This window comes from Aotus nancymaae, unplaced genomic scaffold (genome assembly GCF_030222135.1).
Source record: "Aotus nancymaae isolate 86718 unplaced genomic scaffold, 86718_ANA_hifiasm-v0.15.2.pri h1tg000067l, whole genome shotgun sequence".
NCBI lineage: Eukaryota > Metazoa > Chordata > Mammalia > Primates > Aotidae > Aotus > Aotus nancymaae.
Genome location: NW_026988482.1, coordinates 29,522,034 through 29,549,972, shown reverse-complemented (window position 1 = coordinate 29,549,972; position 27,939 = coordinate 29,522,034). Strand labels below are relative to the sequence as shown.

At 43.1% G+C, this 27,939-nt stretch overlaps 1 protein-coding gene across 5 annotated transcripts in view; it reads right to left on the bottom strand.

The window, feature by feature from the left end:
- Positions 1-27,939, bottom strand: part of CACNA2D3 (calcium voltage-gated channel auxiliary subunit alpha2delta 3) — a 963,339-nt gene that overhangs the window by 84,147 nt on the left and 851,253 nt on the right. For all 5 annotated transcript variants that reach the window (XR_002478711.2, XM_021671646.1, XM_064367210.1 and 2 more), the window contains 4 exons: positions 24,025-24,086; positions 22,677-22,721; positions 6,889-6,951; positions 3,813-3,883 (listed from right to left, as the gene is read on the bottom strand). Coding sequence is in view for 4 of the 5 variants with exons in the window: in XM_021671646.1 (XP_021527321.1) it covers positions 3,813-3,883; positions 6,889-6,951; positions 22,677-22,721; positions 24,025-24,086 (241 nt within the window). In the remaining variant the exon portion in view is untranslated. The remainder of the gene's footprint in view (positions 1-3,812; positions 3,884-6,888; positions 6,952-22,676; positions 22,722-24,024; positions 24,087-27,939) is intronic.

Here is a 27,939-nt window from a genome sequence, read left to right as displayed (position 1 = left end):
TGCACGGCCCTGTGCTCAGAAGGGCCAGTGCTTGGTTTAATATTCCACTGCCAGCATCTTAAAATTCTTGACACTCGGCAGGGTGTGGTGGCTCACGCCTGTAATCCCAGCATTTTGGGAGGCCAAGGAGGGTGGATCATGAGGTCAGGAGTTCGAGGCCAGCCTGGCCAATATGGTGAAACCCTGTCTCTACTAAAAATACAAAAATTAACCGGACATGGTGGTTCACACCTGTAGTCCCGGCTATTGGGGAGGCTGAGGCAGGAAAATTGCTTGAACCTGGAAGGCGGTAGTTTCAGTGAGCCAAGACCATGCCTCTGCACTCCAGCCTGGGTGACAGAGTGAGACTCCATCTCAAAAACAACAACAAAAAAAACCCTCTTGATGCTTTTTGAACATGAGGCCCCACATAATCATTTTGCACCCTGCAAATTGTGTAACTAGTCCTATTTATGCCTGTCTCAGAATTGCTGAAAGGCCCCCAACGAGGTAAGGATGACCCAAGCCTGGAGTTAAGTGGGTGCTCAGGGAAGGCAGCCATGATTATTACTGTCATGCTGCTGAAGCTATTGGTCTTTGAGTTGGCTCCTGGATACGAGGTCATATGTAAGCTGGCCAGATAGAGTCAGGTCAGAGTCAACTGAAGTGCCCAAAAGTGGTCAGTTTTGCCTCTTAGATTGTTTCACATGCTACTGTGAGACTTTCTCAAAATTATTTCAAGTTGTTAACTTGTTCACATAAATCAGTATTTTCCTTCCGCTTGGCACTGCAGACCCAAAGTGGATGTTCTTTTCCTCTGATGGCACTGTCAGGTAGAACAGCCAACAGGTCACGAGGTAAGTGGTCAGAATAATCAGGGGAAAGGTTTACTGTCACCCAGGCAAGCATTGCCTTGCTTCCCTGGAGAGAGGCAGCAAAGACAGACTAAGGGAGAGAAGGAAAGGGGAGGTTATGAAGGGAGGTAGTGGAGGTAGCTGGAGCTCTGTCTTTCTGGAGAAGAAGGTTTGTGGAGCTCGTGCGCATGCAACTTCTTTCTTTCTTTTGAGGAGGAGTCTTGCTCTGTTGCCCAGGCTGGAGGGAAGTGGCATGCTCTCGGCTTATTGCAACCTCCACCTCCCAGGTTCAAGCAATTCTCCTGCCTCAGCCTCCCAAGTAGCTAGGAATACAGTCACATACCACCATACCCAGCTAATTTTTGTATTTGTAGTAGAGACAGGGTTTCACCTTTTTGGCCAGTCTGGTCTTGAACTCCTGACCTCAAATTCGTGATCTACCTACCTCAGCCTCCCAAAGTGCTAGGATTACAGGTGTGAGCCACTGTGCCCAGCCTGAAATTTGTTTCTTTAGGATTGGGGATAAGTCTATCAGATAAAGACACTGAGGGCCACCCCAGTGCTGTCCAAGATGCTGAGATGAGGGGTCAGCACAGAGAACTGATCCCAAGTTTCACCTGGGCTAACCAAAGCAATGCAGCGTCATGTAACCCATGTTTTGGGTGGGGGGGGCTCAGTTCAATATAGTGCATGACTTTCGACCCACAGTGCTGTCAGTTACAGCCAACTATATCTGTTCAATGCTTCTGAAATAAAGATCTTCGCCGAATGACAGGACTGTCAACCTTATGCTCTGAGCAAGCACTGCATTCTGGGAAGGACAAGGACCCAAATGTGCGATTGCAAGGACTATGGTCTTCCAACACTAGACACTCATCATAAGGTGTCACAGGAAGCCTGCCAGGAGAGGTGTAAATGTAGATGAAGCAATACCTGGTGCCAAGTGGAAAGCAAATCCGAGACGGGGCAAAGATCTACAACAACAAAAATCACGGCTGCAGCTCACACTAACCAAGCTCTTCATATATGCCAGGTTCTGTGCTAAGAACTTTATGCTTATTATAATCTCACTAGCTCTGACAGCAACCCTTGGAAGTAATTATTGTCATTGTCATTTTCCATGTAGAGAAACCAGTGTTTGGAGAGGTAACCTGACCAAGTCAAGCAACTGGTAATGCCAGAGCCTAGATTTGACCCCAGTCTGACTCCAAAACTCAGACTCTCAGTGTTCTACTGACCCCAATGAGGAGGACCCTCAAAGAGGCCCTGGAGGTTTGTCAACTAGCTCCTGGATGACAGCAGTTGCTGTAATAACTGAGTTTGTAGCCCTTCCTTTTTCTCAAATATGTTGGCTACTCTTATAGTAAAAGAAAGTTCCAGATTCATGCCAACTGTACTTTCACCCACATGAAGGAGAAGACCAGAGGTTCAAAATTCCATTACAGCCTTTCTCTTTCTCCCACCAAACAGTTTGAAAGGAATATCCAAGAGGGAGAGGAAAAAAGTAGGTTTGTTAAAGAAGTTGAAAAATGTGCTTTCAAATGAGAAACATGTGTGCGATTATTCTTCATCTTTTGTCTCCTCCCCCAACCCAGTTGAAAACAAGTTAACAGGATACAAATGCACACATCCACATAAAGATAGGAAAAGTCAGTGGTGCCCTGGATGGCAGGCCAGGAGCTGCCGCAGGAAGCTTGAAGAAGTCGTGGAAAACTCCACAGCCACTCCAGCTCAGATCCAAGCAGAGTTTTCAAGCATGTGTACAATGACTCCTGGCGAAGAAGAAAACTGTACTTGAATTTTTTTTTAAAGGGAAGGGAGCAGGAGGGGACGATCTGCTACAGGCAGGCCTGAGAACCAGCAAGCGTGTCAGAGATGGAAGAAGTGCTGGCGCTAGGCCAGTTTTTTATATCATTTCTTTTTTTTCCCCTCCCTTCTGGCACAAATAAGCTATGGAATTTCAAAAACTGGGTCATCATTTTTGAATTCCCTGCTTTCAGCAAAGTGCTCAGTTGGTTTTGTTGACTGGCTTAAAAGTCTGATTTCCTGAGCTAACACTTCCTAGCCATTCAGCTGCAGGGGAGTAATAAACCAGGGGCCTGCCTACCTACTGGTCGCCAATGTGCAATGGATCTCTCAGGGAAGCTGGAGGGCCATCCTTGGATTCCCTGCCATTATATATTTAACAGCATCAAATATGCCCATTAAAGTACCATTTCAAAGGCTAACATTCTTCCTGGGAGGCCAAGGGAAGGGAGACAGCACAGACCCCCAGGGAGACATTCTAACACCCTGATCTCATTGAGTGATGGCTTTACCCAGAAGTTTAGGTGTTCCCAAGAGCGTGGCTGGTCTGCCCATGAGGGACATGCGGCCATGAGGAAGCTGTTCTACACAAGCTTTATTCAGGGTCAGCGAGAGTTCTCACCCCTGGAGAAGTAGTCAGTACCTGCCACTTACGGAATTTGGCACCATCTAGGTTTTCTCTCAGAAGCAGACTTAAACTTACCTCCATCAAGAGCGGGTTTTGAGAATTTTCACTTGATTTTCTAAAATGACATCAAGAAGTCTCTAAATATCACCTTTCATCCCTAAGTGCCAGAGTTCTAGGAAGTTTCCCAGGTTCATAGCAGGAGACAAAATACACTCTACCCTTCTGGCCAGGTGAAAACCTTTCCTAATTCTTCACAGTGACTTGCTTCAGACTGACACAATCACATCACAGTGCAGCCTCCTACTTCAATATTGGCCTCCAATAAACTCTCTGCTGGGTGAACAGGAAACTCATTGTGAGCTGAGTTTCTAAGCCTCTAACACTCAGGCAAGAGGCATCGAATTTCAGCGAGATCTTTTGGAGCATGAACACGAGTAAAAACCAGCTATGGGGTCAAGTCTGGGCTTGCTTTATTTGACCTTGGTTTGTTTTATTTTATTTAGGAAAACTTTTGGGGGGAATGCAGCGGACCATAAAACCCTTACCTTTTAAAGGAGCCCATTGTTAGCAATTTGTTCATCACAGCTCCCTCGATCTCACCAAAAAAGTCTCCAGTCTATGGGGAAGAAGACATATGAGGAGGTGTAGATAAATAATGTGCCCAAACAGGAGAGAAGAAATGTAAAGGGACACAGTCTGTGTCTTGGAACTGAGAGGAGCAAAAGGCAGGTTTTCAGGAAAGTAGAAAAGGTTTTAACAGTCATGAGAAGTTATGGGATTACACAGCAAGCTACTGAGCAGATGTGAACGCTTCCACAGTACATGGGAGGGGGTTGGGTAACCCATGTTGAATGCTGAAATTAAAACATGCACGCACACGCATGTGCACACACACACATACCCCACTACCCTTGGATGGAGTAGGTAGTAATCTGCACGTAATCCCTTGTGATTAAAACACTACTCATATAGGCAGAAACAGGCTATGAGAGGGCTTCCTAAGCACTAATAAAAATAATTGTTTATAATTCCTGGATGACCTGTTTAGGGAAATACAGCAGTCCACTTCATCAGCCCTATAAATTTCCTGCAGTCGAGAATCCGTCCTTTCTCAGAATCACTTTCTGAGGATCACTTTCATTTTGTCATAGGCAGTTGACACATTGACCAAGAGTAAGACTATCCAGCCCCTTGAGGAGGCAGCATGGCCAATCAGACTTCTAATGGCCTTCCCCCACATCTGAGGCTGTCTGAAGGTCATCTGAAGCTTTGCAGTCATTCCCCACCACCAGGCTGATGTTTTTGTAAGTCTGCTTCTTGGTGCTTGCCAAGATTTGTGAACTTTGAATGGTGGAATGAAGGATTAACATCCTCATGCATGCCCTCTTAACTTCTGGAGCCACTATCATGCAAGGTGTCCCATGGGGGAGGGCGTATGCAGTGCATGGAACAGAGCCTGCAGCAACAGCCTTCTGCCAACATGCTGGAATGAGCCAGTGTTGCCCAGCAGAGAAGCCCCGTCTCTACTCTGGGTGCTCTGAAGATTTGTAGCTTGTGAGTAGGTGGTGGAGGGCACTGCAATAAGAATCCAAATTATATAAATTCCTTAGGCTTTGTATTAACTAACCCCCAATTCCATTGCAACTAACTGAGTGACTTCAACCACACTCCTGGGAGTTTTCAGGCAGCAAGATATATATAAAAGCTTTGGCAAAATGTACAGGGAGATGAAAAGGAGGAAGAAGGAAACAGCCTTTCTCTGACTGAATATTGAGGACTTCCTTTTTCACTACAGGGAAACTTAGAAACTTTTGTAAACTCTGGGCGTGTACTACTGCTAGGAGCAAGAAGGACATTTGTATTTCGTGTGTATAAATATGCCAGTTTCAATGAAACTGGTTGTTAGATGGAGAAGAATTATCCTAATTGGGGCACAGGAAGTCAGACAACATCAAACAAGCCCAGGCTAAGCAGGCTGGCAGGCTCACTGGGTCTACTGCAGGCTTATTCCATGGAGAGACAGAGCAGGGAATCTGTAGTGGCCATGGCTGCTCATGGCTGAAACAGTCACTCACTGTTTCCATCACTTGTTAGCTGGTCCAGGACTCACCCCTGGAAGACATCCACTGTATCCTTCCTGAGCCCTGGGATCATTCCTATCTCAGCCCTACATGAGTAGAGCAGAAGAATAGAGCTCCTCCTTCCAGACAACTTATTTGGGTTCTTGCTCCACAGATTCTTGAATGCCTATGTTCCTCCTCCCAGCCAAAGGGGCATATAACTATAGGTCAAAGGACTTCCCTGCTGTCTCAGGGACTGGCCTTGTTTCATAGGCCCATTCATCTCATCTAATGTCCATCGACTGTCCCCTGTCTAGTGATGTTCAGCATCAGGACACTAGGAATGGGCATTTTGAGTCTCAACAGTGTAACCAAGGTGCATTGAACATTCTACAACATTCTCATAAAATAAGAGAGCAAATGAAAGCACAATTCCTCAACTTTCCTGGAGCCCCTGTTTATAAATCACCAAACCATTCATTTCAGACCCTAAAAAGCCACACTTGAGGATGATTAACTAATTAAGCAATGAACCTATCATACTGCTGGCTACTAAAGACTTTTAAATGATTTACAAGGGACTTCATTATAATGTATTAGTATACTCAAATATTTGAGTTAGAAGAAACCTATATAGTCAACCATCCTCACTGTACAGAACCTATCTAGAGGTTCAGACAAGTTAAGGAACTTGCCAATAATCCCAAAACTAGTTAAGAAAGACAGCTAACATCAGAAACCACCTTCCTTCTCTGGTGGTGGGACTTTATTATATGCACTGTTAAACTTGTTTGTATTTTACCTTTTTTATACATTAATGTAATTTCTAATTGCAGGAAAAGTTTTAATGCAGAAAATCTGAATGGAAAAACCTGTTTCTCAATTACAATACCATTGACTTTAACTGTTACTTTGATTTCCAGGCAGAGTGGAGATTTCTGTGCTCAAGCTCATAGCTTGGTTTCTTTCCATCTCTCTCCCTCCTGCCCCTATGCTGCACATGGTGCAGTCAAGTAAGAATATTCCTCTTCCATCTCTGGACCCTTGTCCCTTGGTGTTGAGAGCCCAAGCTGTTCATCCCTGAACTCAGATAACTGATTTTTAAAAAGCAAAAACCAGAAAAAAGCCATAAACAATAATTATGTAGAAACATACATGTATGTGTGTGCATGCATATGAAGGTGAAATATCAGAAGGAGAAATAATCTTAAAGTTGCACAAACTATTTAAGGCACTCCACCCTTGAGGGAAAAGTTCTTTATGTGGCACAGACAACTCTAAGGCTAAGAGTTCTATAAATTGAACATTTTATGAGTGAGAGAACAGACCCTGGGCACTGTCACCCCCCTGTACCCCCCACTGGGAGGCAAAAACTCTTTGGGGCCTGCTGAGAAGCAGACTGTGGCATTCTTAGAGGGATGGAAATAAGGTTTTATAATCTCCTGCTATTACCTCCTAAATAAAGATCATTGTCTCAAAGTTTTAACACCATAATTTGTTCCCCCTAACCCAAGCACATTCTGAGCTCCTTACTTTGAGTTGGTAGAAAATTTTCACTCACCTGGGTGTAGTCTTCAGACACCAAAATAAATCCATTATTGTCTATGAGGTAACAGTTCACAGTCTAGAAAATTAAAAAAAAACAAACAAACAAAAAAAACAGCTTCAACTTCAGGCCATCACACTGCTTTTAAACAGAATGCCGTACTTCCAACCCAAGAGAAACCTGTATTTTTGGAAGGCAACTGTTTTCAGGGAATTGCAAAAACCTGCTGGCTCTAGGCATTAAGGCCATGGTTAAGATAACCCAGGTGTTTACTCTGCAAAACTAACAAACAAAAAACACTGAACAAGTCTTGAGTGATCCAGATTGGGATAAAAAGCATATGCATTAAACAACGATGAGTTACGGTTTGTCTTCTTTTGTTTTTTTTTTTTTTCTTTAATGACCTGAATAATACTTCCCAGGAACAAAGTGCACAGAAGCCCCCGAGCCTGTATTGGCAGTTGAAGTGCAGGCTGTTTTGAAAGCAAAACACCAGCACAATGTCATTACTCTAATGATGTATTAATGAAAACACCGTGTCAGCTCAGAGGACCATCAGGGGACCAGGTAATATTTTTTAATTTGTTCATAGACTGAGGCAGGGGGGAAGGGGCAGACTTCTGTTAAAGGGGCCCCTCAGGCCTCCTAAAGGTTTTCAAACTGTGTTTTTAATTGGGAGCTGGATTTGGGGGCAGGGCTGTTAGCTTTTGGTAGCTCATACTTATAAATTGTAGAAAGCAAGGTAAGCCCGAACCTCTGCTTCCCCCACACTACTTTAATCTCAAGTGAATGATTTGCTACAGGCTAAGTTTTAATTATAGTGCCATGGAGTTTAAACTTAAGGTTTAATTCCGTCCTTGATGTAACTCAGTTTCTATTTATTGCAGCTTTACATACCGACTGCAACATTTAATTTGTAACATATCTTTACTCTGAGCTAAATTCCGCCTAGCTCCAGGCCACCACGGGGCTGATGTTTTCTGGGACATTTGCCTATCCGCAGGGTTGGTTTTGGTTAGGCACAAAAGGGCAGCAGTGAGCTGGTCAGAAAGGTCCATCCTTTATTACTAGACAGTGACTGCAGAATCAACAGAAAATTAAAAGCTCTGCTAGCAGCTTTTATAAGAGTTGGCTGCTCTGGTGAACAGTAGAGCTTCTCACGATTATACAAAGGAATCAGAAGAATTACTTGGGTAACCTGTTCACAGCCTTGTTATTTGAAGAAGCTCTTCTCAGCCTCAGGGAAACTACCTTGGTTTTGGTGGGAGTCTTGATAAACTTTCTCCATTGTCAGGAGGTAGCATTATGGAAACAATCTCACAGAGCTGTTGTTTCCAATATGGTAGCCACCAGCCTTATGCAAATTTAAATTTAATTTCAACTTAATTAAAAGCAACTAAAAATTCAGTTCCTTAGTTACTCAAGTCACATTTCAAGGGTTCTACAGCTACCTCTGGTTAGTGGCTACACTTTTGGACATTTCCATCACTGTGGAAAGTTCTTTTGGACAGAATGCCTTAGATTATACTAGTACTACAATGAGTTTTAACTTAGTCTACATTGGGTCATAATAGACAAATCCTTGCTGATCTGAATGTCATTGTCAGAGGTATTTGAACCAGAGCAATTCCATCTTTAGGGGCTGGAGAAAATGAGGCTGAGACCTACTGGGCTGCATTCCCAGGAAGTTAAGGCATTCTAAGTCACAGGATGGAATAGGAAGTCAGAATAACATACAGGTCATAAAGACCTTACTGATACAACAGGTTGCAGTAAAGCAGCCGGCTTAAACCTACCAAAACCAAGATGGTGATGAGCGTGACCTCTGGTCGTCTTCACTGCTACACTCCCAGCAGCGCCATGACAGTGTACAAATGTCATGGCAATGTCAAGAAGTTACCCTATATGGTCTAAAAAGGGGAGGCGTGAATAATACACCCCTTGTTTAGCCTACAATTTCAAAAAACTTTAAAAATGGGCAACCAGCAGCCCTCAGGGATGCTCTGTCTACAGCGTAACCATTCTTGATCCCTTTACTTTCCTAAAAAACTTGTTTTCACATTACTTTATGGACTTGCTCTGAATTCTTTCTTACATGAGATCCAAGAACCCTCTCTTGGGGTCTGCATCAGGACCTTTTTCAGTAACATCTTTCTGGTGAATCCCAAAGGGATGATATGGAAGAGACCCCCGACTCAACTGGCTGACTTTGGGTAAGTGGGGTGCATCACCCTGGGTAAAGAATGGGCTTGGGTTAGAGGCCCAACTTAGGGGAGTTAGAATCTTTCCTAAGACAGAGTGGGTTAAAGGCTCCTATTAATGAAAGGCAAGGACGCTTGCTCGAACTTGGGTTCAAGGCTCAACTTAGGAAGGTTAGAGTCCTTCCTAGGATTTAGGGGGTTAGAGGAGCCTCTCAGTAAAGTCCCTCTTGGCTGAGAATGGGTTTGGCACTATGGAATGTTAATTACTATTCTCTTTGGATTAATCTGTCTTGCACTTTTTGCTAAGGGCTATGGATGACAGGATGATACATGTATAGGACAATGGGACATAGGGAGTTTTTCCTCCCCCAAAAAAGAGAAACTTGAGAGCTGATGAGCTGCTGGAAACGATCCCTTCACTACCAACAAGTGGCAGCCTAAACTTTTCAGTTTGACTGCAATAGGTGGGTCTTTCTCTGGCCTCGCTGAGCAATTCGCCTTCCCCACCCGGCCTCAGGCAATGCTTTCCTCTTTCTCCTTTCCCTTTCTTATCCTTTCTGTAACTGAAGGCCACCATATTGCCCAGAGGCAACAAGTTGAAACTCCTGGTGGGAGGTTGGATTAACAATGATGAGGCCCAACTGACGGCAAGTATGGGTCTTGCCAGTTTGATACTGGGCACTAAGAAGAGGGGCTAATGTCTGTGTTTTGTTGCATGTATTTTGCTCTGGGCAGAATGGAAAAAGGTAATTTTCCTTTGTGTTGTGGCTTGGCTCCTAGGGCTATGGTGCAACCAGCCAGGTCACTAGGGCTGCCCAGGGAAAGGGAACCCAGAAGCCTGGCATGCCAGTAAAAGCGCAAGAATTTCTTACCAGTCAAACTTCTAGTCTCTTTTTCTCTCTCTCTCCACCCCCTTTTCTCTCTCCCTCTCACCCTCTCTCCCTCGCTCTCATTCTCTCTCTCTGTACAAACGGGCTGAATGAATGGTAAAAGTCACTGTTTAGGTAAAAATCCTCTGTATAGGATTTACCTCTGTTAGGTAAAAATCCTCTGTAAAGTTTTGATTAATGGGAAAAAGGATTCATGAGGCTAGTCCTAAACTGTAGTGAATCTGGTGTGCTTTGTGTGTCTTTCTGTATTGTTCTGTCATAAAAGAGGGGTAGTCTAGGATAAAATGCCAGCCTAGGACTCCCATAAGCCCGATGTTCAAGATGGCCCAACTAAAAACTTTGCTGCACAAACCGGAAAAAACAAAAACGAAAACGGAACGACATTTCTCTGTTGTCTTGTATGTCCTTGGAAACCTGACCTTGCAACCATGTGGCCGTGCTTTCTCTTTTCACAATAGCAGCATAGGTCCAGGGTTCAATCCCTGGTTTAGGAAAGGAGTCCTTTATCTTCTGCCTGTTTGTGTATTTATATGTGTCATATGTGTGAAAGAACTCTGATTAATTGGCTTAAAAATGATAGGTACTTAAATCAAATATACTCAGAAAAATAAAAAGTATAATGCCATTTAGTTCAGGTGACTTTAGCAATCTTTGGGAAATAGAGACAGTTTTAAAGATTATTGATAAAATAAAAATATCTTCAAAAATGTAAACATTTGGTCTAAATTATGCAGGTCAGATATTAGGTTTGCTAAATGTTTTAAGGTCATCAACTGCTTCTTTGACTTTTGAAAACTGTTCAGCTTACCTATTTTAGAGCATTAGATTCTAGATAAGGCCTGGGGACATGTGGAGACTCATGCCCTCTAGCTATGCTGGAAAAAGTCAGACATCTTATGGTGTCCCAGGCTCGGCACCTAGTATATAATTAAAATCCCTTACTTACCAAGGTTTTTACTAAAAGTAAAAGTTGCTAAGAGTTAACACTAACACGTATTTGAGACTACTAAGGAAATAGTTCTACATGCAGGGTGTATAAGAAAAGTAAAACATACTTTTGGTAAAAAGATAAGTCATGGGAATGTGTTTTTCTGCCTAGATTAAAGGGTTAAAGGACTATTTTAAATTAGGATAAAGCCAAAAGTTTGAATGAGTTGTGGAAGGTTTGTAAAAAATTAATTGTAAAAAAAATTCTGTGTGTGCACATGGATTAAAGTAAAAGGGGTATTTATTCAGTTTTCCTGTAAATTGAACACTGGAATAAAAGCACAGTATGTTTTCTTAGAACACTGCTCTTTCATTAAAAAAATGTAAAGGGTTATACAAAGTTTATGAAAATCTTACTTTATGGTAAAACTGATTAAGACTGAATACATTTGTCTTTGAGGTTTTATTAAGAGTTGGATTTAACATTAATGGTACACTAATGCAAAGGTAAAACTTGGCTTATTTGGTATGGAAATCATAGCAGGAGGCATTATCAGATGTGAAATAGTGTTTGGCTTTCTTTGGTTTGTATTTGTATAAATGTGTTATTGGTACATGTTCCAAAATTGTAAGAAGCTCCTATAATTCTAACACAGCTTAGTGTATGTTATTAATAGTTATAATTGTGACATTAAATTTGTGTGCCACAGAAGTAACCAAATTTCCTTGTCAATTGTGGCTTTAATAGTGGCTATCCTAAGATTTTTTATTATCCACAGATAATTGTCTTGTTTTAATCTACTTCAAAAAGTGGTTTATAATGTACTATAGAATTCTGATAGGTGCTATGGAATGCAAGTTTCTGATAACATTGGAGATTGAGACATTAGAATAGAGAAAAAACTTTCAGGACTCTCCTAAAGAGCTGAAAAGTTCATGACAGAACAGGAGTCAACTCCATGAACTGAACTCATAAAAAACTGATTTTTTTTTTTTTTTTTACTTTTTTGCTTAAGAATATTGCTGATTCTGTTTTCCAGGGCCAAGAAAACTTTTCTTTTGTGCTATTTACAGCTTTTAACAATCAAGTACAGTATATTTCTGTGAAAAAAGATTTAGAGCATATTTGCTTCTCTCTACCTGATTTCTCCAGAATTTGGAAACTATTTGAGAGTATCTTATGGCAATATAGTTCTTTGCCCTGTTATAAAAGAAAACAGATTCTCACTTCAGTGCAGTAACAATCTGTTTTCTTCTGTAACAGGACACAATTGGAGAAACTGGTTATTTTGCCAAGGCTTTGACTGGAATGGTGTTTTCCTTTAAGGAATCAAACGTGACTTAGCCAAGAAAAGCCCCTTGAAAAACTAGCCTCATACCTGTCTATATGGTCCCTGTACAGGGTTCCTGGCCTGTGGTAAATAAAGAATGTCACTTTCTGAAAGGCCCAGGAGCCCCAAGTTATCTTGGGACCTCATGAGGAGAGGAATTTACTCAACTCACAGGTATTTGCAGTACAAACCCATAGCTAGCCTTGGCTTTAAACAAAGCCGTATCTGAGATTTCTTCTGTGGAATAAAATTTCATCAAAGGCAATTTAAAAAGCCTATGTGAAAAATAATTATTCTTGCTGAACTTTATACAAATAATCAGGCCAAGTATAATAAAGCAAATCAGTCTTACCATGATTTGTCTCTAGTAAAAATGAGAAACCATAGAGAGAAAACTCACATTTCAAGAACTATGGTATACCTGTTATTAAATTCTAGTCTCATCAGTTGACTTTAAATTTTTTTTTCCTGCAATTTAGACTAACCTTCTTTATTCCTGTGATCTCTGACTGATACTCAGAAGAAACAAGAGGGATGGGTAATGAAAAATCTGGATCAATATCCTAATTCTGGGCATGTATTGGAATCAGCTAGCAACCCCATATCAGCTTGATCAGCTTGGTTCCAATAGTTGCCCAGTTCATGGAAAGCCTTCTCATTTTTACTTGGGATAATTTTACTTATTTTATTTTGCTGTTTTGAAACACATTGCTATTGCACTCTTTGTGTAGAAAAGCTGGACAAGCTTACTGAATGTTTTTTTAAACTGAGCACTTATTGATCATCTAGATATCACCTTTTGTTAGAACTCAGAGTTATGAATGGCCCTTGCCATATCAATGCTTTCTGACTGAACCCCTCTCTACCCTGAATGCAAGAGACCCAACAGTTAGGTGGGAATGGCATCGCCTCTATTCAGCATGAAGAAGTTACAGAAGACAGATCTTAACCTCCCCTGCAACCCTTAGGATTAAGGGTTTTCTTATAAAAGGTAAGGGGGAAATGTCAGAGGTGTTTGAACCAGAGCAGCTCCATCTTGAATAGGGGCTGGGTTAAACAAGACTGAGACCTGCTGGGCTGCATTTCCAGACAGTTAAGGCATTCTAAGTCACAGGATGAGATAGGAGGTCAGCACAAGATACTGGTCATAAAGACTTTGCTGATAAACAGGTTGCAGTAAAAAAAGTCAGCTAAAACCCACCAAAAATAAGATGGCAACAAGACTGACATCTGATCATCCTCACTGCTGCTCTCCCACCAGCACCATTACAGTTTACAAAGGCCATGGCAATGTGAGGAAGATACCCTATATGGTCTAAAAAGGAGAGGCATGAATAATCCACCCATCGTTTAGCATACCATCAAGAAATAACCATAAAAATGGGCAACCAGCAGCCCTTAGGGCTGCTCTGCCTATGGAATAGCCATCCTTTCATTCCTTTATGTTTTTAATAAACTTATTTTCACTTTATGGACATGCCCTGAATTCTTTCTTGTGTGAGGTCCAAGAACCCTCTCTTGGGGTCTGGATTGGGACCCCTTTCTGGTAACATCATGATGCTCAATCTGCAGATACAGACTCTGAAGCAAGGGGAGGTTAACCTCTGTTGAATCAGTAAATATGTGTTGAGTACAGAAGTGGCCTCCATATTCAGATATTATCAATACTCAAATCCCCACAGTTGCATATGGTGCCACAAATCATCATAACCCCTATTCCTAAGTATAAAATTAGTTCCCATGCCAATATCTCTAACTAATTAGTACTCTTGCTATTAGACCTACATCTTTGGTCAATATCTCTCTGTTTGCCTAACGTTGTAAATATTGAGCAATGCAATACGGGTACAAGGTATAAAATCAATTGGAAATCTTGAGAAAGAGGCAAGATATCATGAAGTCCATGAAAGTACTGTTGAACAGCTCCAATCACACAGGAAGCCACTGGCACATTAGAATCTGTCAGAAGCAGAAACATGAAAAAATACTTGCTACAGATAAGACATGAGAAGTACTTCCAAAGAGAATAATTTCAACAGCAAGGGACTAAGAAAAACACCTGGGAAAAGGGATCAAATTCTTTACTATATTTGACCCTTTTTGTGGTTATTCTGAGAAAAATCAAATGTAAAGTGAAGGATTCGATATTGTGCTGTTTTATCATCTTATCAGAAACACTAAACTCCTGGCCCCTAAACCCCACTACATTTGTTTCTTTGGAAAATTAGAGGACAGTTGCAATTATAACCTAAATTTATTTAAAAAATAAACAGTTTCATACTTTCCACTTTATTCAGAGACAAATCTTTTAAATAACTTTTCATTATTTGCTGTAAACATCTGGTTCTTTTTCTGACCTCTCTTCTTAGAATGAGGTCCTCCTTATAATGCTCCTTATAATAGCCAGCACCAGTAGAAAGGAGGTCAGAAGACTCACTTCTCAGGCATCTGCCTTGCTCCCTCCCACTTCTGCTGTGGCAGGAACAGAGGTGAGAGCTCTGAAGTAGGAGCAAACACTGTTTTAACTTAGAACTTGGAAAACCAAGCTCCAAAAATAGAGGAGTGGCCACCTTGGGAGAATATCAGATGAAAACTATCACACAAAGAGGTTTTTAATAAAACATGATTGCCACTAATAATAACAATGTAAGAAGAAGAAGAAGGAGAATGGCAGCTACAGGACATCAACTCACGCAAACCTCACTTTTCACAGTCAAGCAGGAGATTTTTCTCTTGGAAAGAAGAGAAAACTGAGCCCCAGAGTGATTTTTCTCCAAGGTCACACACTCACAAGTGAGATTTGAGTCCACTGCTATGGGACTCCAAAGCCCACACTCCTTCTACTGGCTGACCCCCACCCCTACTTTCTAAAAGACGGCAGGACACAGATAGGGTCTCAGGGTCCTGCCTGCTTATGGAAGGCTTTTATTTGAAAAAAGCAATCCCTTTATATAATGTGTGTATGTATCTATTTCTATACCTACATGTATATCTATATCTAATCTCTATATACCTAAGACAGATCTTGTCTGTCACTGCTACCAAAGGAAACCACAACAAATGGCAGAAATATCAACGTACCAAGTGTCTGGGGTGTTATTATTGTGGCTAAAAGCAAGTAAAAACAATAAAAGTGACTGATGTCTGGGTCAGTTTAGTCAAGTGGTATCAACCCCAATTATAGGTTCCTAGACTCCCTGAGCATAGCAATTCTTAAGCTAATATCTGAACCAAGACATGGCTTAGGGCGATTTTTCTATCCATCTCCACCACTTGCTAAGGAATAATCTATGGAAGAAAAAAAGAAGTCTATTATAGGCTAGTCTAAAAATACACTTAATGAACTTATCATTTTGGTAAGATTGGTCTACATGCTACCAAACAATGATGGGAAGAGGAGCAAGGGGAGAACTGGCCAGGGCTCCTGAAGGACAACATGCCTAAGCTTCCATGTTTTTCCAAAGGGGCCACTGGTGGTGGTGTTGTTGTTGTTGTTGTTTTGAGACAGAGTCTCACTCTGTTGCCCAGGCTGGAGTATGGTGGCGTGATCTCAGCTCACTGCAACCTCTGCCTCCTGGACTCAAGTGATTCTCCTGTCTCAGTCACCCAAGTAGGTGGGATTACAGGCATACACTACCACGCCCAGATAATTTTTTTGTATTTTTAAAAATAGAGACAGGCTTTCACCACATTTCCCAGGCTGGTCTTGAACTCCTGACCTCAAGTGATCCTCCTGCCTTGGCCTCCCAAAGTGCTGGGATTACAGGCGTAAGCCACTGTGCCCGGCCTGGGCCTCGCACATTCCCCAGCAAAGTGGGCACATTTCCTGTGCGTGGGCTGGGGAACAGCATTTATTTCTTCTACGCTGAGTACCAGTTGATATTTATTTCTTGTACCATGCTTCTATTTCACACTATTCAAATCAACTTTTCCCCCTTATGTTAAGATTCCAGGACAGAAATCTGGCAGCAGAGAAGATGCCTCACTGTACTTGTTCACGGCTAACTTTGAATTTCAAGGTTACACTGAGTATAATAAGACTTGTACACCATATTAAGTAAGAAACAGGCAGTGCCGACATTGGGATTTGCAAATCACTGAGAAAAACCAGAGGTCCGAGGCAGGGTGCTTTGTCATTGATGTAGACCTAGATCACTGAATCTGAAAGGTGTCACTGCATTTTCCTTCCTTCCTTCCCTTCCCTTTCCTTCTTCCCTCCCTCCCTTCCCTTCTTCCTTCCTTCCCTTCCTTCCTTCCTTCCTCCCTTCCTCCCTCCCTCCCTCCCTCCCCCCCGCTGTCTTTCTCCTTTGTCTGGCTCTGTCGCCCAGGCTGCAGAGGAGTGGCCCGTGATCTGGGCTCACTGTACTCTGTCTCTTGGGTTCAAGCAATTCTCCTGCCTCAGCCTCCTGAGTAGCTAGGACTACAGGCATGCACCACAACGCCTGGCTACTTTCCGTATTTTTAGGAAAGATGGGATTTCACCATGTTGGCCAGGCTGGTCTCAAATTCTTGACCTCAAGTGATCTGCCTGCCTTGGCCTCCTAAAGTGCTGGATTACAGGTGTGAACCACTACCCCCAGCTGCATTTTCTTTATAGATACTGCTGTCACTTTGCCTAACTATAAATATTGAAAGGCAAATTTAGCGACAAGATGACTTTCTAAACAGACCTCCCTGTCAATGACCACTTGGATTAAATTATTATTGAGAAGTACAGTGGAGTGGAGTAAGCCCACTGGAGTTAAGGGGTCAGAGTGCTGGGTTTATGGATAAATCAGGACAGAATTAGCTAGAATCCAGTCTGATCAAATTTTTTTTCTATGTCACTTTACAATAAATAATGTTCAAGTGCCTTCTCCATATGGCCTGTCCAAAAAAGGAAACAGGGTAAGTATTTTCTCAGCCTTCCCTCACTGTGCTACCCTAAGCCCACCATCTTAAAAGATGTCTGTCTGTCACCCTGCCCCAAGGATGCACTAACAGGTTGAAGAGCTTGAAGACATTAGGGGCTCAAACAGACACTGTAAGCACCTACTCCACAGCTACCTTTGGCAAAACATCTGGAGATGAGGTTGTTTTAGAAATGCAGCAATAAAGGGTGGGGGTAGAGAGCACAGACAGAAGTTGAGGTTTTAAAATACGCATCATTCTGCAGCTATTGGATGGCTCAGTATTACTCAGAGAAGTCTGATTCTTGGTCACAGAAGCAGATCAGGTAGATACCTGAAGTTAAAGCCCCAACCCAGGTCGTGGGAATTGGGCAGTCACAGATTAGAAGGGCAGGGTGCCTGAGAGTGACAGATGGCAGTACTAACCCTGTGTCCACTGGAAGGCGTACTAGCCCAAAGTTTTAGAATCAGAGAATGACATTTGCTATCAGTGTGACCTTGAACAAAGTCTTTCTAAGGCTCCGAGTCTATTTTCTGATCTGAAAGATGGAGATAGCAACAACTACTCCATAAGGTTGCTGAGAAGATTAAATGGGAGTGTGCATTTAAAGTACCGAGCATAGCACCTAGTGCACAGTAAGTCCTCCAAGAACACAGGCTTACATCTGCTCAGCAAATGTTTATTGGTCACCTACGATGTGTCATTTTTACAAGCATCCTAATGCTACAATTTTACAGTTTTGCAGAAAGGGAAGTTGTTACATAGTTCATAGCAGGAGGTCCTGGCAGACTGGCTGAGCTTTTTGCTTTTTGTTTTGCCTTTTGTTTTGAAGGATGCCTTTTGTTTGCTTTGACTGGTGAAACAACTCACTTAGAAAGCTGGTATCGTACTGCCTGTTGTCTTCATTTGTAGTGACAGAGGGAGAGAGACACACACGCACTAGGTTCTTGCATCTGAGAGTGGGGCTGAATCTCTGTACCTCAGGCACAGGAAGGTGCCACTCCTTGCTACTTTTCTCCAGGTCTGGTGATCCAACCCCCAGTATTTCCATTGTGGAATACACTGACACTTATTTCACAGCGTTTGCTCTGCCTTTTCATTAACTAACGATCATATCAAAAGACTTTTGAAAAAATTTATTGCAGCGGGGTCACCTGGGAAAGATGTGCTCAGTAGGGGTCACTGTGGCCCCCTCCCGTCCTCTGTTGCTATTCCAAGGATCCTCAAACCCACCCTCTCGCTGAGCTGGGTGGTCCAACATGCAGGCGCCTGGCTGCCTCGAAGCAGCCCTTCTCCTCGCCCTGTCATAATTCAAGCAGGTCTTTCTGATGCCAGAGGAAATGCCTACAAGGCCTTGAAAAGTCTTAGAGATATTTAATAGGGGTTATTAGTCTTTATTCCTTTGGGACAAGAAAGGGTAGAGCTGCCTTTGATCATGAAGTTTTCGATCCTCTCACTGCCCTCACACCTCTTCCAATGCCTCAGTAGGAGACACCTTCTCACCTTCCACTGTCTTTGCCAATTCCTGGTGCGCTCATCAGATGAGAAGTGTTGCAAAGGTGAGTGGAAGAAGAGACTGAATGCAGCGAGGAAACACTAGCACCTACAGGTCAGACTGAGATTAGAGGTGACACGACCCTCGTTCCTCCCTTCTGACCTGAATGCTAACTGTGTTTTCCTTGACCACAGTGACTCTTTGCCACTTCGGTGCCTTTACAGTGGTGTCCTCTGCTTGCAAAGCTCTTCTCAGGCCTTAGGAATTGTCTTCAGTGTCATCTCCTACTCAGGCTTCAAGCATTGTATTCAATGTCATCTCCTTCTTCCATTGACTTAAATGTCAGAGGAGCCTTCCCTGACCACTGCACGTCAGTTCACTCTGCAAAACTTATCACAACTGATGATCATATAAGTTTCTCTCTCCTGCTAACCCGTAAGCTCCAGGAGAGCAGGGCCATTTCTGGCTTTGCTTCCCATTGAATGCCCAGTGCTCAGCCAGGCACCAGGTGCCTAAGAAGGGTTTGGTAAACATGTCTTAAAGGAAGGAGTGAGTGTGCGAACTGTTGCCTCGATGGCTCTGAAGTTAACATTCACCCTGGGTGGAATGGAGCTCCTTAACAGTCAGCCCCATGGCCAGGTCCTCCAAGTAACATGGCTCAGGCTCTGACTAGACCAACCAAAGATGCACCTCTACAAGATGGCAAAGCATCTGGCACACTGGCTCCACCTACCAGCCAGGGCACTTCTGCCAAGGCCCAGAGAGTGCACTGATGCGGGAGACATAGGGGCTGGAGTGGATTGATTTATGTCTAAGTATGTCTGATAAGCCTGAGGAGTTGGGCCAGGTCATCAGTGCAGTGGAGAAGCCAGAAGCACTGAATTTAATGAGCCCCCACAGCTGTTTTTAACGGAGACCTGATTATTTGAGGGCAGTTGAGGGAGAGGAGGAACATGGTCTCATATGCCTAATTAAAAGTTATAAGAAAGAGAATGACACATGGCTAGAGCTGCTGAAACAATGGAAAGTGGTGAGAAGGCAGGGCTGACTTTTCTATTTAAAACAGTGTCAGTTGGTTGCCTGGAGCCAAAATTTAAATGTCAAAGAGGACAATAGATGACAGCTTCAAAGGACAAACTCAGGACATTTGAGCATCAGATCAAGTTCAGAAATCAGGGCAACTTCAAGACTTAATTTTCAAAGCATGGGGACCTTTAAATATTTGAATAGGGGTTTATCCCAACAGTTGCTAAAAGAATATTGTTAGTAGTGAGGAAGAGGTCATAGCCTGTGCTTACTATGCCCAGGGGAAACTGTCACTTGCCCAAAGTGTACATACTATTGCCATCTGAGGTTTCAAATCCAGCAACCTGAAACCACAACATGGAAGAAAATATCTTTAGAGTTTTTAAAAAATGTTATAACTAACATTTATTGAATGCTTACCATTTCCAGGAGCCATACCATGCATTGTTCATATCTCATCTCATTCATTCCTCACCATTACTCTGTGAGGTGGGTATTTCTATCCTTATTGTATAGTTGAGAAAACTGAGGCATGGAAAGGTTTGGAAACTTGCCCAAGGTCGCACATTATTACTGTCAGAGTCACAACTTGAAGCTAGTCAGTGTAACTGTAGTTTTGCCTTCAACCACCATGTTAGACCACTTGTGAAAGCAGTCACTGAATAACAGACATTCACTGGATGTTTCCAACTCTAGGTGGAAATCCATTTCCATTTGCTTTTATAAGAGGATGCACTCAGGCAATGTGGGTTCTAGGAAGATTACTGTCTCTGGCTTTAGTTATAAAATTGTTGAACCAACTATCCAACTATCTATCCAATCAACCAACCAACTACCTAACCAACCAACCCATGAGCCCACCAACGATCCAAGCTACTGCCCTACCTGTCAGCCACCTGACCAGCCATCTGTACAATCAGCCAACTAGCCAACTAACCACCAACTACCTAACCAACCAGCCAATGGGCCAACCAACTATGCAAGCTACTGCTCTACCTGTCAGCCACCTGACCAGCCATCTGTACAATCAACCAACTAGCCAACTAACCACCAACTACCTAACCAACCAGCCAATGGGCCAACCAACTATGCAAGCTACTGCCCTACCTGTCAGCCACCTGACCAGCCATCTGTACAATCAACCAACTAGCCAACTATCTATCCAATCAACCAACCAACTACCTAACCAACCAGCCAATGGGCCAACCAACGATCCAAGCTACTGCCCTACCTGTCAGCCACCTGACCAACCATCTATATAATCAGCCAACTAGCCAACTAACAACCAACTACCTAACCAACCAGCCAATGGGCCAACCAACTATCCAAGCTACTGCCCTACCTGTCAGCCACCTGACCAACCATCTATACAATCAACCAATTAGCCAACTAACCATCCTCAGTCTTCTTACTGTAAAATTGGAATTCGTAATTATACCCACTGTGCAAGCGAGGAGTTTAATACAGGGCCTCAAGACACCGATTCATCACTATTACTACTGAGTTGCGTTGTTCTTGAGCTGAGCACTTCAATAAGACAATAAATGTCTCAAAGACATGGGAGAGGCTTGAAGCCCACTTGACTATTGTACGAAAATTATCCCTGAACTTACGGAAAAGGGTGTGGACCATAACTTCACAGGGTGTTCTTTCCAACAGGGAAATTAGTTTTGATCTAATGATCACAAAAACTTGGGCTTCTGCAGAAAACTTTGTTGACTGGCTTCTTTTTTTGATACTGTGACTCATACAATGATGATGATTTTCTAACCAGCAGCCAGACCTTCTAGGACTGAGTATTTTATTTTAACTTCATCCTGGACTCCCTTTTACATTTCCTTACTTGTTTTTCCTTCGTCTACTTTCTAGTTCCTAATCTACATTTTCTGGGTTGAAATTGTTTGGTTAGGATTTCTTAAGTCCTCATGATAACCAGAAGGAATATAAATATGCAACTATTTATAAGGTCTAGTTTACATATTGACTGCTGTTTCGTTGATGCAGAGAGAGAAAGACAACCTCAGGCGAAGTGAAAAGGCCACCATGCTTCTCCCTGCTACAAAACATGGGGCAGAGAGTACAGGATGGCATGGTATAAAAACATAAGGCAGACTGAAACGCTTTGGATAGTGGCACAATTTCATCTTGCATTGCTCATGTGTAGGATTAAAATCCCTCTGGAAAGGGAAGGGAGGGGGAGGGGAAGGGAGGAGATAGGGAGGGGAAGGGAGGGGAGGGGAGGTGGGGAGGTAGAGAGGGGAGGGGAGGTGGGGAGAGGAGGTGGAGAGGGGGAGGGGAGGGGAGGTGGGGAGGGGAGGGGAGGGGAGGTGGGGAGGTGAGGGGAGGGGAGGAGGGGAGGGGAGGTGGGGAGGGGAGGTGGAGGGGAGGGAGGCGGGGAGGGGGAGGGGAGGGGAGGTGGGGAGGGGAGGTGGGGAGGGGAGGGGAGGGGAAGGAAGGGAAGGGAAGGGGAGAATAGAATAGAGAAGACAGGAGAGGAGAAAAAGAGAGAAGAAAAAAGGAGAAAAGAGTTGTAGGAGAGAAGCAGTATGCTAGAAAGAAAAATTCTGAGTTTCAAAGTTTTCAACTCCTAGATTTTTTTTGTTTGCTTATTACATGAAATTAGCTGAACCACTTAAGAAAAACTGAGGATCAGAGAAATTATCTGCAAAATGGGTCAACAATTCCTACTTCACTGGGTTGTTACAAGGATAGAAAGAGATTAAGGCATATAGAAAACGGTTTGAGAATTGTAATGTGAGTTCCAACCAGTAGTAATTTGTATTATTTCCTACAAAAATGTCAAAATTCCAATAGTGCTGTCCATGAGACATTTAAAACACATTTCCAGCTGTTGTCATAAACTGACAGGGGTGGGGGCGGGGGGCGGAATAAGAAAGCAAATAAAGCAAATGACTTTTTTTTTTAGATTGACCCAGTGTAATGTGTCAACCTGGCCCTGTTTACGAGGGCATTCCCTCGTTCATAAAGCACCACGTCACCTTCTCTCCACAGGGGTAGAAACAGGACCAGGAGGCTGTCTTACCTCATCATCGCAGCTGATGGAGCATTTGCCGTCCAGGGAGGCACACTGTGAGGGCAAAAAGCAGAGGGAAATATGTTACTATGTTACTTGGGCAGCTATGGCTGCCACTGAGCTACTTAAAGACAAGCTATCCAAGTCATGGGCTAGAATTCAAATACCCAATTTCATTGAAAAGGAATGCTTCATGATGTGTGTTGTCTACCGTCTCTAATCAATATCAATTCCAAGTAGTAATGTAAAAGAAAAGATCTATAAAACAATTGAGCGAAGCGGGGCACGGTGGCTCATACCTGCAATCCCTGCACTTTGGGAGGCTGAGGCAGGCAGATCACTTGAGGTCAGGAGTTTGAGACCAGCCTGGCCAACACGGTGAAACCCTGTCTCTACTAAAACATACAAAAGTTACCCTAGTGTGGTGGCAGGCACCTGTTATCCCAGCTACTCAGAAGGATGAGGCAGGAGAATCACTTGAACCTTGGAGGTGGAGGGTGCAGTAAGCCGAGATCATACCAGTGCACTCCAGCCTGCGTGACAAAGCAAGACTCCCTCTCAGGACAAAAAAAAAAAAAAAATGACTGGGGAGCTGGCTCTTTCTTGTCTACTTTATGTTGTCGTTAAATATTAATGTATCTTTTTAAGATCTCAAATCATTAGGTAACTAAAATATAATTAATTATCTAATTTAAAAATTCATTAATTCTCAATGACTTTTAAAAACCCCTGTCTGTCTCCTTAGTTTATAGATTCCTAAAGTCTCTTAATTTAAGGGATGATAAACCATTCTAACATTTAGACTTGGGCAGATGGAAGCAACTTATCAGTGGCTTTTTCTACCAGATTACTCAACAAATACCACTGAGATTACTTAGTACAGAGAGCATAGCAAAAAGAAAAAAACGTTCCCAGATTCTCCAAGGTAGACCCAGTGAACAAAGAAGTCAGGTACACGTTTTGGCAAACCTAGTTATGCAAAGAGTTTCAAAATTTTGATAATGAGATTGACAAGTAAGTAACCAGACACAACCACAGGATTAGGAGAAAGTCAGTATGAAAATCACACAAAAGGCCTCGATACTTAAAAGAAAATCTCCTTTGGAAGGTCATTATCTTGATCCCACAAAAAAAAAACTGTTCCTAGGAGCAAATTCCCTGCTTTGCTCAGCATGTGGTGTCTAACATGCTGACAGCCCTTTATTTTGCAGTGAAATGAAAGGTAATCTGAGCAGCCAGCAGTTCGTTTTACAAACATTCATCGGAAATCTGGCACTTTTAGGCTCCAGGTACCCAAATGTGAACACCTGTATAATAACAGTGTCGCTAATGCTTCAAGATGCTGATTATAACTTACCTGTCTGCTGGCAGTCCAGAACTTCCTTTGGAAAAATTCAAGTTTCATCTGAATGCCTACAGCTGGGACAAATTATAAATAAAACAAGGCATTAGCGATCCCTTTACACAATTATTTAAGATTATCATTGAAAATTATCTGTCATGGCAAGAAGCTGATATAAGCATATCAAATAAAATGTACAGTGAAGCATCCAACTAAAACATTTTATCTTTTAGGTAAAGAATTCTCAGGTTTACCTGCACTCATAGAACTCTCGATATAAAACAAACAGCACAAAGCAGATGGCTCTTTGGAGACATGTTACTTCGGCGTTTCTAAAATTCATGTACTTACACCCCTGCCCCACCCCTACCCTAACCCAAACTGGGAAGAAGAAATAAAAATATTCAAAAGATCACTACTTCGTCAGTTTCTCTATCAGCTATGACTGTGTGAATCTGTATGTCTAGAATGTGTACTCTGCATATGTTTTTGAGATGTAACATTTGAAAAGCACTTCTCATGAGACTGGTATTCAGAAGTGAGTCACTTTACTATAACGTGACTTAGTTTAACCGGCCTCCTAGAGTCCACATCTCAAGGTCCTTCTCTCCCAAGAAACTGGTAAAATTATGTAATTTTTCTTTGTCTGTGAAAAGCTTCCTAAAAGCAACCAAAAATGCTAGTTCTAGTGACAGAAATATCCAAAAAGAGAAGAGGTTAAGAAAGTGACTTGAAACTTTGGGAAGTGAATATAATGGAACCTACATGAAAAGTCGTTTTTCTCCACGAAGCCCAAACCACTTGAAAGACTTGAAACTGTTTCAGAAAGTGAAATGATAAGGGCAAAATGCTCCTTAGGTGGTGGGAAAAGCTTAGAGGACTTTGGAAGGAGGAGGCTGCAGGAAACACTGAAATCCCTGGAGCACGTCATGTACCCCAGGGCAGTTTTGCTAACTTCAGCCTGTTGCACACAACCTCCCAATTTTTGCTGTATCTGCATGCCACCAATACTCTTACCTATCTTTTCACATTTGTCTTTTGCTTAAAGACCTACAGTAATTCAACCTAAATAATACTGTAACACCCATCATAAGAAATACACAATTCCAAGAAAAAAAATCACTTATATACTCTTAAAATTTTGCACGCCACTATACTGGACCTCCCATTTTGGTAATCACTGTTGTGCTGGGTTCAGGAACTTGGAGATTCATAAAGGTCTTGGGCTTGTGTTACTCAAATAACGATCAAGGGCATTTCTACTTCCTAAAGAAATTGTTGAAGCAAGCCCTGAGAGTAAAGGTTAACTGGCTGTGTACATTGGGAAAGATTTGCCATCTGTCTTTGGACTTAGAATTCAGACTCCAGGATAAGGCTAGAGCAGAGCATGGCTGCAACATGCAGAACGTGAAAAGCCTCTGAAATGCGCCAGGTCAGTACTCCGGGCTCATTCTGCTCTGCTCTAAGTGTCTCATTCTTTGGACCACAAACTCCCCAAGAGTGAGGATCTGTTCTTGCTCCCTGCTTGAGTCCTGCCCCCAGCAAGATTCTGAGTACACAGATGACTCACCATAAATGTTTGCTTTTTTAAAAAAAACTTTCAAGTGATATTATAGTCAGCAGTTACAGAGAAATAAAGAAGAGTAACACCTATGTGAATTATAATCACAGTTAAATAAAGGGTTATTCAGGGATGGTTCTCAAGATATTAGAGCCATCTGGGGAACATTAAGAAAAGATACTGATGCTGAAGTGCCTTAGCCTTCCCTGCCAAGACTATTTAAATCAGAATTTCTGGGAGTGAGGGTCTAGGATTGGGTATGGTTTTGTTTGTTTTTTTGTTTGAGACAGAGTCTCACTCTGTTGTCCAGGCTGGAGTGCAGTGGTGTGATCTCAGCTCACTGCAACCTCTGCCTCCCAGGTTCAAATGATTCTCATGCCTCAGTCTCCCAAGTAGCTGGGATTACAGGTGTGCACCACCACACCTGCCTAATTTTTGCATTTGTTGTAGAGATGAAGTTTCACTATGTTGGCCAGGCTGGTTTCGAACTCCTGGGCTCAAGTGACCCGCCTGCCTCAAACTCCCAAAGTGCTGGAATTACAGGCATGAGTCACCCTGGCTAGCTTGGGTATGTTTTAGAAGTGTCCCAGATGATTCTCACACACGGCCGAGGTGGGGGATGGCTTTAGTAAATTAGCTGCTGGGGACCTGCTGTTCAGTGGGCCGTGTGGCCAGGCTACAACACAAGCTGCTCTTCTGGGCATCAGAGAACACTTCAGAGAATGCCTGAAGGAAGCCGATTTTGAGAAGGACTGAAGGTAGTTGACTGCATTTCAAATAAATCTCATCTTCCAAATGCCTGACAGGCCAGGGTGTGGGGTGCGAAACAGGGTTTGGGCTGAATTTTGATCCGATACACCGGCGGGCGGGGGTGAGTGCTGGGCTTGGAACAAGTAACTCTAGCTTCACCAAAGACAGGCTGGGGCTGGCTGAAAACTGACTTCAGAGGAGAGGGCTCGAAATTGTCGTGACAACCAGTAATCTGTATCTAAGAGGAGGGTGGGAAATTAGTTCATCTGTCCTTCTCTGTGTGCCCCTTTCCAGTTCCCCTCCTGCAGCCCTGCCTGGCCAGCCCCCACCAGGCTGTCAAGCAGAGAGTAAGGCTAAGGTCACCTCTCAGGGCCAAGGGCAAGCTGCAAGGCCCTACAGGGTAGAGCATCAGGGCTCCCCAAAAGAGTCACTCCAGGGTAGTCTTTACATGGTGTTTCTCCTTCCAATAGCTCAGAGCTGTCCTGGGCCCACCTGTCATTTCTTGAGTTTCCATGAGCCCCCCGATGCCCTTTCTAAGTCCCCCACCCCCATTCTCCGATGGAGCCCTCATCTTCACCTCCCTGATGAAGCCAGCTGCTCCCTCCTGGGTGTTTATCCATCTGACATACTTGCAGCCTGCTCTCATCTGCCCCTGTCGGTCCTCTACCCCATCTCCTTGGGGCGCTTTCATCTTTCCTCATGAGTCAGTCCCTCCATCCCATTAATCATGCTGGCTGCTTCTCTCTGATCTCTCTCCAGCAGCCTGCATCCTCATCCTGGTCCTGATGCCCTGAACTAGACACTGCTTCCCTCCCTCCTCACTCACACCCCTGCCCGCACCATGAGCTTGTTGCCCAAAGGCTCCCGGATAGTACTGGCTGCAATTGTTCTGCTGGTTTTGACCCAGCTGTGTTCCTGATGTCTGACTTCATCCCCTTTCCAGTAACACTGGCCCCTGGCTTCCTATGGCATATCTGGGGTTTGCAGTGTTTTCTTTTACTCACAAGTTAATATACTCTCCTATGATTAAGAGACTCACAATTTCACTGATGGATCAACTTCACGACCATTTGTTCAGTGGGTACTAAGCTCCCTCCACGTCCAGTTGAGGAGTAGCTACATTGTAAAAGCTACACTCGAGGCATAAAGAACGTTAGCATGCAGATAATGGGGCTGACTTGGCCTGGGAGGCACTGGTGAGAGCTTCGTGTAAGGTGAGGCATGGAGAGCCCACTCACAAAACACTAAGAAGCCAGGGAAGATGGCAATCCAAATGGAGGAAACAGGGAGGGAGGGAAACGGAGAGAAGCTTTTTAAAGACCATCATTTGTTCAGAGGCTTGAGAAGAACGGGAATGGGAACTCAGTTGTTCAGGCTGAGGTCAAACGGCAAAAGGTCTCGAATGCCAGGCCCAAGCATCAAGAGTATCCTATAGGCCAGAGATTGGTCCAATGGCCAAGTCCAGCATTTTTTTGTAAATAAAGTTTTCTTGCAGCACAGCCACACTAATTGGTTTGCATACTGTCTATGGCTCCAATAGCAGAGCTGAGTAGTTTTAACTGAGACTGCATGGCCCACAAAACCTTAATTATTTACTATTGGTCCTTTACAGAAAACGT